The 12,760-nt window shown below is 38.3% G+C and overlaps 1 protein-coding gene across 6 annotated transcripts in view; it reads left to right on the top strand.

Moving 5' to 3' along the window:
- The window catches only part of SPATS2L (spermatogenesis associated serine rich 2 like), a 171,330-nt gene that overhangs the window by 100,799 nt on the left and 57,771 nt on the right, over positions 1-12,760 (top strand). For 5 of the 6 annotated variants that reach the window (XM_059928425.1, XM_059928424.1, XM_059928423.1 and 2 more), the window contains one exon: positions 10,051-10,159. In XM_059928425.1, the coding sequence (XP_059784408.1) occupies positions 10,051-10,159 (109 nt within the window). Of the gene's footprint in view, positions 1-9,658; positions 9,753-10,050; positions 10,160-12,760 lie in introns of all 6 variants that reach the window. The other variant, XM_059928427.1, reaches the window with a different exon arrangement.

The following is a 12,760-nucleotide window of genomic DNA, read 5'->3' on the forward strand; positions in this document are numbered from 1 at the left end:
GGCTTTGAATGAATGGTTAGAATTCCCTCAAAATGTGTGTGTCAGGGGGAGTTTGGGGGAGGGAGAGCCACACTCTGGAAGGTATATTTTTTTAAAAAGAGGATAGTTGTTGAGACAGGGAAAGATGGGTCCATATTAGGAGGAAGAAAAAAGTAGACTTTGTTCCTCAATGTGTGGTCTGTTGTAGTATTTTCCCATTGCTGTGACAAATGGGATCTGCTATTACAAATCACCACAAACGTAGTGGCTTAAAATACCACAAATTTACTATCTTACAGTTATGGAGATCAGAAGTCTGAATGGGTCTCATTGGGCTAAAACCAAGGTGTCAGCAGGGCTACATTCCTTTCTGGAGGCTCTAGGGGAGAATTCGTTTTCTTGCCTTTTCCAGCTTCTAGAAGCTGCCTGCATTTCTTGGCTCGTGGCCCCCTTTCATCTTCAAACCCAGCAATGGCTGGTCAGGTCTTTCTCACAGTGAGTCAGTCAGACACTCTCTTCTTCCTCCTTCTACTTATAAGGACCCTCATGATTATATTGGGTCCACTGAGATAATCCAGATAATCTCCCCTTCTCAGGGTGATTTGATTAACAACCTTAATTCTATCTGCAGCCTTAATTTGCCAGTAGCCTAACATATTCACAGGTTCCTGGGGATTAGGGGGTGGTTGGCTTTGGGGGCTATGGTTCTGTCACCACATCCTTGGACAAGCGGCGTCTCCATCACCTGGTAACTTATTAGAAATGCACTCTCGGGCTCCACCCCAAGCCTCTGAATCAGAATCTGCATTCTAATCAGATCCCCAGGTGAATATACTTTAAAGTTTGAGGAGCCACTACTTGACTATCTGTAAGATTCTCTCAACTTTAAACTTCCCACGATTCTGTGAAAACTGCATTTTTTTTTCCACCTTCAAATCTTCATTATTCCTTCTAATCCTGGTTTCCTGCCAAAAAAAAAAGTTAATTTTGATTTATATGCCTGGTGTTAATTCCCCAGAAGCCAGCCAAGTAGAACATGACAAGACTTCTTGCATATTTTTTACTGGCAGAAAGTAGATGTTAGAAAAGGCAATTAAATTATAGAATTATCCATGATGCAAAGGTACTGGTCTGCAAAGAATATTTTCTTCCCCAAGAAGATTCATAGGCGAACTGCCTTCATTAGAGTGTAGATAATATTAGTGGCCCAGCAAGCGAAGCGAAACGTACACACATGAGCTGTTTTTAAGGCATCTCTGAACGGCTCAGCATTTGAGAAATGTGACCAAAGCTGATTATAAAATTCCTTTCAGAGCTGCAGGAACGGCAACCCATAAATAACTCTGGTTCTCACTGGTGCAAAAAGGAGGTTGCAGGCTGTTTGACTGCTGTCCTTCTTGTAGGGGATAAGATTAAGCTCACCTCCAAGATTACAAGGTCCTCAAGGCTGGGACCAGCAGTGCCTGGGACCTAGGCGGCACTTCATACATATTTGGGCTTGAATACTTTTTACTACCATATAATATGTTAAGCTGCATTACAGAGATGCACTGGAAAAAAACCCTGGATAAATAAAAGTAATATTTCAATGATCATCTTACTAGACTCCCTACTTCCTTTTGTTCATTCATCTATCTGAACATTTATGAATCATCTACTGAATGCCACCCATTGTTCTAGGCCCTGTGGATATACAGCTATGATCCCTGTCATTTACAAGCTCACATTCCAGTGGGGCAGATAGTCATATAAGTAAATAATTAGGGCAACATGAGTGCTAGATGAGGTCTGTGAACAAGGCTCGTGGGCCTCTCTTCTCTGAAATGTCATTCCCATTCTATCGGGATTTATCTTTAAAATCGCCCATTTTTCCCCTTTGCCAGTTGGATTAGTAATCTGGCTTTATTACTTTTATTTTCAGCCTTAGTTACTAATGTTGCCTCTAGGCACTCGCTACTTGTTCTAGAAAATGAAACCTCTCCGACAAGTGCAAGTGAAAAAGAGGTTACTCTAAAGATGTGGTAGGGACTCACGGGACTTCAGGACAAGTTAAAGAAGCAGGAAAGCCAGGAAGTAAGGCAGCTCCAAATGGCCCCTCTTCATCTCCATTCTGGCTTCTCTCCCTTTGTGTGGAATAGTCCAGACGCCAAGGCAGAGAATCTGATTGGCCCACTTTGTCTTTTCAGACCTGACTGCTGCGATCATTGTCACTATACTCTGCTTCCTTCATATCGCTCACTTAGCACGAGTTGCAATTGTATATTTTTTTCATTTGTGTATTTTACATCTGTTTTCCTCTCTAGGTTTGGTAGTGACTGTGTCTGTTTTATTACTGCTGTCTCCAGGCACTAGTGCAGTGCCTGACCATAGTAAGCATTTAGTAAATAAATAAATGAAAGAATGAGACTTGGGCAGGAGGTGGGGGTGGGGTGGGGGGAGTCTGGGAGCCTGTGCTGTTAACCACCCCTAGTGACGGGCTTCCTTGTGGTGCCACTCAACTTGCAGGAGAGAAAGAGCCTTGGGTCCACTGACTGCTCAGCAAGGCTGAGGAGGAAGTTTCTAAAGAAGGGAAGTATATGGGGGATCTCCCCCAAATAAGTCTTGGCCAACACTCTAGACATACATTCTTTCCATTTCAAAGACACACCAACCTTTATACCTAGAGAGACCCTTCTCCTTCATGGCCCAATGTAAATGCTCCCACCCTTTCCTTTTTAAAATGTATTGAGCAGCTAATATATACCAAATTCTATATCAGACACTTTACATGCATCATCTCTTTTCATTTTTACTGAGACTCTAGCAGGTCATATCCTCATTTTACAGCTACAGAACCAAGTTTCAACAATTTAAGCAGCTCATCCAAGGTCAAAGAACTAGCATACAGCAGAACCAAGATTAGAAAATAGGTCTGTTTAATTCCAAAGCTTCTTCTGCGACATTTGGCTGTTTCCTCTATATTCTCCCCTCCTTGGGCAAACTTAACTGCTCCCTTCTCTGTGATACTACAGCCTTTTTTCGTAGAGGCAGCACAGCGTTTTACATACTTTCGGGTACAGACAGTTCTGGATCCACTGCTACACTCTCCGTCTTAGGGCAGGGACTGCAACTGGCTCCCTTTTGTGTCCTCAGTGCCTGTTACCTCGTGGAGGCTCAACCAATACCTGTCTGCTGGGCTGAGCTTTGGAAGGATAGGCAGTTACTATGCTATTTTGTATTTTTAAAACTCCACAAAATACCATGAGTATCTTATTATACAGAAGTCTCATAAATATTCTTCCCATCTCTATTATTGAAAATTAAAGAACATATGTCTATTCTCCATAACCGTATAATATTTAGGTCATATCACAGTCTACAGAGACTCACCTGCCTGTTATTGTGGTTGGTAAATACAGAGCGATGGGATGGTCCAAACACTGGCAGAATATTCCTTTGACTCAAAAGAGCAGCCTGAATAAGGACCTACTGTATAGCACAGGGAACTCTACTCAATACTCTGTAATGGCATATATGGGAAAAGAATCTAAAAAAGAGTGGATATATGTATAACTGATTCACTTTGCTGTACACCTGAAACTAACACAACGTTATCAACTCAACTATACTCCAATGAAAAAAAAATGGTTTTAGAGGGTAGAGAATGAAGGAGAGCTTTATAGCGTATTTATATACAATTAGCAAAACCTCACTATAGCACAATTTCACATATGAATTAATGGAAAAGTAATAAAAATATTAGCATGACATGTCAAAAAATAAAGAGCAGCCTGGTATAGGTACAAATTGGCATTCTCTCATTCAACAAATAGTTATTAAATACCTACTATGTGCACATTGTTAGTCACTCGGGGTGAGCATGGTGACAATGCAAAGATGACTGAGAGGAGGGTTTTGCCCACATGTTGCTCACCGTTTAGAAGACACACCTTACACAGACACTTAGGCTGTGACGTAGAAGATGCTAAGGTTAGGAGACACCCACTGATAAGGTCTGTGAGAACTGAAAGGAGACAGAGATGACTTACAGCAGGGATGGTTGAGACGGACTTCACGGAACACATGGCATTTCAGCTGGAGTGTAAGATTTGGGCAAGTGCACACATCTCAGGTCAAGGGCAAAGCTCACACAGAAGTAGGGGGCCAACAATGGGCTTGCGCTTATGTATAAAGGGCAGAGCAAGAGGGGCACTTGGAAAAGCAAGTGGGTGCCCAGTTGTTGATGGCCTTGAATGCCAGGTTGTAGACATTTAACTTTACTCTTAAGGAAGGTGGGGAAATAGTCATGATTATACTTGAAGAAGAGTAGTCTGGCGACAGCCTTGGGGTGAATTTGCAGGGGAGAGACCAGAAGCAGAGGGAGCTGTTATTTTCTGTTTATTTGATAATACTGGGTCTTTACTGATCACACAGCTGTGTAGGTGGATTGAAAACTTCTGTCAGAACCATTTTTTGAAACTCAGACATAGTCTAAGTGACTCATCAGTAAGCCAAGAAGAATTTCTAAGGAGTCATCATAGACAGGCTCAAGAAATGTGCAGTGTGAATGAGGAAATCTAACAGCTCTTAAACCAGACAAGTCAGGCCCAGAGGAGGTAGGTTAATGTGGGAAGCTGAAATCAAACAACGTCCGTGAAAGCCACACTGCCTTGCTGCTTAGTGTAGGCAAAATGCCAGCAGGGCGGGCCTGAGGCAGAATGGGGCAAAACCTGCCAAGCCAGATAGAAAGCCCCAGAGAGAGGAGAGAAAGGGAGATTAGAATGCTGATGTTAAATCAAAACAATTTTTTAAATGTTTATTTTTTATTGACGTATAGTTGATGTACAGTATAAGTTACAGGTGTAAAATACAGTGAGTCACAATTTTTAAAGGTTATACTGCATTTAGAATTATTAAAAAAATATTGGCTATATTCCCCACATTGTACAGTATATCCTTGTAGCTTATTTTATACGTAATGGTTTGTACCTCTTAATCCCCTACTCTTATCTTGCCCTTCCCCTCTTCCCTCTTCCCACTGGTAACCACTAGTTTGTTCTCTATATCTGTGTCCACTTCTTTTTTGTTATATTCACTAATTTGTTGTATTTTTTAGATTCCACATATAAGTAACATCATATAGTATCTGTCTTTCTCTGTCTGACTTATTTCACTTGGCATTGTACCCTCCAAGTCCATGCATGTTGCTACAAATGGCAAAATCACATTCTTTTTTATGACTCAGTAGTATCCCATTATATATATATGTGTATGTGTATATATGTATATCTCACATCTTCTTTATCCATTCATCTGCTGATGGACACTTAGGTTGTATCCATATCTTGGCAATTGTAAATGCTTCTATGAACACTGGGGCACATGTTTTCTTTTCGAATTAGTGTTTTTGTTTTTTTCGGATATATACCCATGAGTGGAATTACTGGGTCATATTATAATTCTGTTTTTAGTTTTTTGAGAAACCTCCATACTGTTTTCCATAGTGGCTGCACCAATTTACATTCTCACCAACAGTGTACGAGGGTTCCCCTTTCTCCGCATCCTTGCCAACATTTGTTGTTTGTGTTCTTTTTGATGATAGCCATTCTGACAAGTGTGAGGTGATATGTCATTGTGGTTTTGACTTGCATTTCCCTGATGATTAGGGATGTTAAGCATCTCTTCATGTGCCTGTTGGCCATCTGCATTTCCTCTTTGGAAAAATGTCTATTCAGTTCTTCTGCCCATTTTTTAATCAGATTGTTTGTTTTTCTCTGGAGTTGTGTAAGCTGTTTATATATGTTGAATATTAACCCTTATTGGTCATATCATTTGCAGATATTTTCTCCCATTCAGTAGGTTGTCTTTTCATTTTATCAATGGTTTCCTTTGCTGTGCAAAAACTTTTAAAATCAAAACAACTTCTGATGTGCAAAAGGAAGATTTCTCAATAGCAAATTGAATTTGCCAAACTAGATTTAAATTAGTAAAAGCAAAACAGGGGAATGTGATTTGGGAAAGGTAAAGCAGTTGCTAAATGAACCACTAACTAGCGGGCCATATTGTCACCCGACATCCTGCGCCGCTGCCTGGTTGACCCCACTGGAACGCACTGTTTATGGCATGAGAACCCTTGAGGGATGCACTCATGTGCAGCTGCAAACAGTGGGCTTCGGGGTGAAGCTGCAGCAACATACTCACCAGCTTGGGCTGTGGCAGTGAAGTAAAGGCCTTGTGTCTGAAGCATCGCCACCAAAGACAGCCTCTGCAAAACAGCCACTGCAGGCGTGAATTTTATGAGTTCTCCGCATGCAAACTACCATTAGTCACGCATTGATTGATCCATTGCTCCAGGAGCTTCATTTCCAAATGCAAAGGCAGCTTTTCAGCACAACCTCACTATAACACTGCCTTTGTCATCCACCGCTTATATTTTAAACCTCCTTCATAAGGAGGATTTTTTTAGATTTATATGCTTAGACCCCTATGACTGCTACATCTTGAATAGTGACACTGTGAGGTTCCTGTATTTTTATGCGTGCATATGATTGCCTGGGTTTCTCCATCTTTCTCAAACACATTTTCATAGAAAAATAAATGTAGTGAATTTATAAATAAAAAGGTGGAGAAACAATACTACTCTCTTCACATTAGCCAAGTACTGTGATCAAAGCAGAAACTTGGCCCAGAAATTCACTAGAATTCAACATTAGTATGGAATATCTAAGAATAGGCAGAAATTATTTTTTTCCTTTTTTTTTTCTCTTTTCTTTAAAACTCGACACTCCTGTTTTAATTGTGTCTTCCTCCAGGAGTTATATGCAATATTCATAGTTATATTTGATATCAGAACTCAGTTATTGACAATTTTCTAAGGATATGTTCAGTGCTAGGGTATATAAAGTGACAAGGATAGATGTTTTCTATATCCTACCGTGGTTGATTTTTTTTTTTTTTTCTTTTAAAGAGGGACAGGCAAGAGTAGTATAAACATCTAAAGAAGAAGTATCTCTGTAAGCTCAGGTTTATATTATATTTTGCCTTAACATAATAAAATAAATTATGTTTTGCAGAGGAGAGACTGGAAACAGGGCAAACAGCTATTTTATGTTTATTCCATACTTCTAGGTCTTTACTGATCACACAACTGTGTAGGTGGATCGAAAACTTTTTTTTTTTTAATTGAAGTATAGTTGATTTACAGCGTTATATTAGTTTCAGATATACAGCATAGTGTTCAGTATCTTTACATATTATACTCCATTAAAAGTTATTACAAGATAATGGCTATGATTCCCTGTGCTGTACAATATATCCTTGTTGCTTATCTATTTTTTTCATAGTAGTTTGTATCTCTTAATTCCATGCCCCAATCTTGCCCCTCCCTGCTTCCCTCTCTCCACCAGTAACCACTATTTTGTTTTCTATATCTGTGAGTCTGTTTCTGTTTTACTATATACATTCATTTGTTTTATTTTTTAGATTCCACATATAAGTGATATCATATGTGTTCTCTGTCTGACTTGTTTCACTAAGCATAATATTCTCTAGGTTCATCCATGTTGCTGTTAATATTTAGAAGGGCATGACTGATGTGGTAATAATGATGGTAATTATTATTAAGAAATTTTATATAATACTAACCAATCATAGTGGCTTGAAATGCTAGAATTTTATTTAAAAGAACTACATTAGAAGGACAACACGTAATGTTTATACATAACTCCAGCGCACTGGTGCCTGCTAGGCCAATTGTATTTAGTTTTGGACATGCACTGTTAATGATTCTCCTGGGTCAATGCAGGTGTTTTTGTTCTTGTTTTTCTCCCCATCTTGGCTTCTCTTAAAAAAAAAAAGATAAATGGGGAGATTTGGGTCAAAGGGTATAAACTTTCAGTTACAAGATTAATAAGTTCTGGGGATCTAATGCACAGTGTGGTGATTGTATACTGAATCATATACTTGAGAGTAGATCTTAAATGTTCTCACCACAAAAAAGAAGTGGTAATTATCTAATGGGATGGAGGTATTAGCTAATGCTATGGTGGTAATCATTTTGCAGTATATAAATGTATCAAATCAACATACTGTACACCTTAACTTACATATAACTTAAATATAATGATATATAAATATACATTTATCTACATATAAAATGTGTATATGACAAGGATAAATTAGAGAGAGAGAGAGAAAAGAGAGAGAGCTATCTTTCTAACATGATGAATGAATAAGAAAGGACAACACAAAAGGATGGTTGAGGGATGCTCACAAGACCTAAGTCTTTTGCATAGCCTTGTAGGCTGCGTGATCTGGTCCATGCCCGCCTCTGGCCTCATCTTTGTATTTTGGAAGCCTCAGCTTCTGCCTCCCTCTATACTCCCTCACCTGTAACTTGCTCCTCATTCATGCTGTTCCTTCTGCCTAAGATGCATTTCCTCTTAACCTCCCACCCATCGCTTCTCCCCTGTCCTTCAGATGTCAGCATACCTATATAAAGTCGTCTCCCTGTCCTATGATTTATAGCATTTATCACAGCATATAAGTATGTATTTAGTTGTGTGATCATTTGAACAATATGTGTATCCCCCTCTAGTCTATAAGTTACAGGAAGTTTGGTGCCTTGTCACACAATAGACATTCAAAAATTATTCACTGAAAGGATTTTTAAACAGAGCAAGAGAAGAAGTGAGAAAGAACTTAGATTTGAAGAAGTTAAAAATATTTTTTAAAATAGAGGCTAGAAAAACTAAGAACCGTAAAGTAGAGAAAAAAATCAAAGGACTCTTGTCACATATATACAACTGTGTGTGTGTGTGTGTGTGTGTGTGTGTAGAGTCCTTGACAATACCTACATATGTAGCATTTCTGAATGTCAAGATTCAAAGCCAGCTTTCTATAATGTCAGAACCTCTCCAAGTTATAAACCCATATCTTGTGCTGTTTTCTCATTATAATCTAAATACTCTTACATGTAGATCGATATGGAGTAGGCTGTCTATTTTCTAACATAATTAGGAAATAGGCTATGCTGCTTAATTGAGTGTTCTGGGCAATAGAATCACTTTACACATTATCATACACATATATCCATAGTCCATGAATCTGATTACAATAAATTGCATGTAACTCTAAAACTCAATTTAACCATTGATGAAAACATGTAAGGATTGTGCAGTGCTTTTGTGGTCGTCATTATGGATGCCACTCACCTTGGCCCCATGTAGTACTCTCATATTTGTCAGTAGTGGCTGCAGTAATCCCCTTGAGAGGAAGCTGGGTGAGCCAGGTTTTGCTGAAGTGGATAGAGCGTCCTGTAGTAATTGCAAGTTCTGTGAGATGAAGGTCAATTAATTCTATTAGGCAAGAAGAAAGAGTGCAAACATGTGCAAAATTTGATTAATTTGAATTTTATAGGTCATTAAAAATTGAATATCAGCTTAACCTGTTGAAATCCTTAGCTCTCATATATGTATTTACTTTTACTGTTTTCAGTGTTTGATTTTCAGAAGTGTGTTGGGGAACGTTTTCCGTATTATGGCTAAGATTGCTATTTCAAAAATACAATGCCCCACGTTTTATATCTCTATAAAAATTAATGGAGTTTCACAACACGCTTCTGTGAACCTCACTATGACTGTCTCCACTGTGCAGATCAGAGAAGCTGAGGCATGAGGCTATTTCTGTAAATTTTCCACAGATCCACCCTGAGCCCACGGAGAAGAGAGCCTGAGACAGAAAACTATCTGTGTCCTCACTGAAAGTACACCTTGGGTGCATTTGGAGTCTTGGGGGTAGGTTGGTGGGGGGAGTAGGTTGCAAAACCAGAGTTGGCTTTTCCCACGTGCTACTCCAGTCCTAACAAGGACGTCTCTGTAGAAATGTGTATTCAGGTAACGAGGCTATCAAGGTGATCACCAGGATTAATTTTTAGTGGTCTGAAATGCCTTGAGTATGCTTGATGGCAAGAAGGTAGATTAGTTGGCTTTTCAAGGCCTTTCTAACAGTTATTATTCTATCCAGTGAGAGAATAATATGGATGAAAAATATTCAAAATGTTTACCTTTCTCTTTCTTTTCCTCTCCTTTGCAGATCTATGCGGTTCGATCAGTTGTTCCCAACAAAAGCAATAATGAAATAGTTCTGGTGCTACAACAGTTTGATTTTAATGTAGATAAAGCAGTGCAGGCCTTCGTGGATGGTAAGTATACATGTCCCCTGAACCTGAAGATGTTAGAACTAGATATTCCATATATTCTGTATCTTTTTCCTTGAATGCATTGAATACCAATTATTCACTAATACTTTAATTTTCATTAAAATGTGCTAGGTTTTAAAAACACATCTACATATTAAGAGCAGAATTTGGAAGTTCTTTTTTCCTCATTGGGGAAAAAAAAAAGTCAGACTGTAGAGAGTTTGCAAAGGATACCTATTATAATGCTACTAATTCAATTGTCAACCAGTCTGTCCAATTTGTTACTAAACATGTCCTTTATTTGATGGTGCCCTTGTTAATGGAGGATTATGTACTTTACTCCTGATCTGGGAAGCCTTCTCAACTCTTCAACCAGCATAGTTCTACTTGGCCTTACGACTGGAATCCTTGAACTTGATGCTTATGTAGCCTGAGAGGACTGGTTTAGTCTTTAATATCCTTAGTTTATGATTTTGAGATTACCTAATTAATCAGAATATCAGTTCATCTTATCTACCTCTAGAACTTTTTGCTGTCTAAAAAAATTTGTTTTTTTGGACAGCCCATTGCCAGTGACGGTATAGAATCTAAAGTCTCAGGAATGTATTTATTCTATAAATGTATAACCTACTGCTTTAGATTTCCTATAAATTATGGGAAATTCTTCTCTCTTACTCAAATTAAAGTTCCATTTATGAACAGAGATCTCATACCTGTCCTTAGTTATCATATGTCTTCTGTCCCAGCATTAGTTTCTGTTTTGTTAGTATGGACTAACTAAACATAATCTGACCGAAAGGTCAGGGAAGACCTATCAGCACATTCCTTGGATTTACCCTAGTTACACTTTGTTAAGGACAGTTTGATGTACTTCCTTTCCTAGGAGTAGAATAATCTTCCTAAGTTTCTACATATAGTACAGTTGCATCTCAGGCAAGGTCTTGGAACCAGGCAACAAACTCATATTCTGATATCTGCAGTCAGGGTTTAGGGTCCTAATTGAATTAAAAATGATTATCATTCAAAATAGACCTGCAAGCAGACCCACGGTGCATAACTTTTCTGACTGTTTTTCCTGCTTCATGTACAAGAATCTTTACTCACCAGATATAAATACAGAGAATGTAATTATTACTCCACCTTTGCAGCATTTAGTGCAGTTTGTCTCAAGAAAAAATTGGGGGAAACATGCATATCCTGGCTCAGATAAACTCTTTTCAGGTTTCACTTGCCAACATCACTCACATGGAAAAAAGCTTTAGGAAAGGAAAAAGGTTATTATCCCCATGCCTCCCCAGCCTCAGTTGGATTGAGGCCCCGACATTCTCCATCGTGAAAGTTTTTATTACAGAGTGACCCCTGATGAGTTGCACAGATACTCAGTAACTGAGGGACTGTCATCAAATCCAATCATATTTAAATGGAGCACCATGCTTGTCCTTGACATTTTCACCTTGTTGGTATTGAGGTCTCATTTTTAAAGACTCATCGATTGCTGAGAAACCTCATATCACTTTGGATGGGGACCACTCAGAAAACTTATTTAAAAATCACTGAAAATCAGAAATAATTGTTAAGAATCATTTACGAGGCACACTAAAAGCACTCTTTCTGAGCGGCTTTAAAAACTTCAAGCAGTTTCAGTATAATTAAAGTTTAATAACAACGATTCCAAAACTGTCTGTAAACATGGTTATTTCTTCTTCAGAATTACCCTGTAAAAGCTTGTTGTGCAAATTGCAAATAGAATTTATGTCAAACTATGCAAATTAGAGGAATAATTGAATATTGCAGTTGAAAGCAGTAAGCAACTCACCTCCTTCCTCTGATTAAAAAGAACAGTATTTAACATTTTTTTAAATTTAATTTTATCTGGAAAACTGAAGTTGAGCTATAAGTAAGAACTACCCTAATGATTATTAGCCACTGGTGTGACTTACGAAGTAACCTAGTGAAAGTGACTTCCTAAAGTTCTTCAAAAGGAAAATACTGTGAAACGTTAATTCTCTGGGCAAATTAGAAAAAGACCAGCCCAGTTAATAAAAAGACTGAATTATAGCTTACTTTTAAGTGCAGTCTGATTATTTCAAGTACATGTAACGCAAAAGGCCTAAGAGGGGCATTGAACTGGAAATTCTGAATGGATAGGAATAATTAGCCTTTCTGAACGTTAGTCCAAACACTATGGCCTTCTACTTATCAAACAGTAACAGTAGACTCAATAATTGGGGCCCTACTAATTTGAAATTTGTTATAAAGACCGGCCTGAAGTTTATCTTTGTTTAGCCAACACACTCATTGTAGAGAACTATTAGTATAATGAGACTGTATGAGAATGCTTAAAATTGTTAAAAGGATGCATTTAAGAGCTACTCTTTTAGAAGCACCTATTTAAATGAGAACAACTGGTCTACTCATTACCAATAACTTATTGTTGAAATTACCCCCAGCATAGTTGGAATGAGTGAAGAACTTACTTCGACTACATGAAGATACTTATTGTAGCTGACCAGTGGTTAAGCATTTCTTTTAAAATGTTTTCTAATTTAATCAAGTTAGGCTTTTCCTCTGCATCTGAGCAATGCCACGTATGCATGTGAATGG

The sequence above is a fragment of the Balaenoptera ricei genome, chromosome 7, assembly GCF_028023285.1.
Source record: "Balaenoptera ricei isolate mBalRic1 chromosome 7, mBalRic1.hap2, whole genome shotgun sequence".
In the NCBI taxonomy this organism is placed as follows: domain Eukaryota; kingdom Metazoa; phylum Chordata; class Mammalia; order Artiodactyla; family Balaenopteridae; genus Balaenoptera; species Balaenoptera ricei.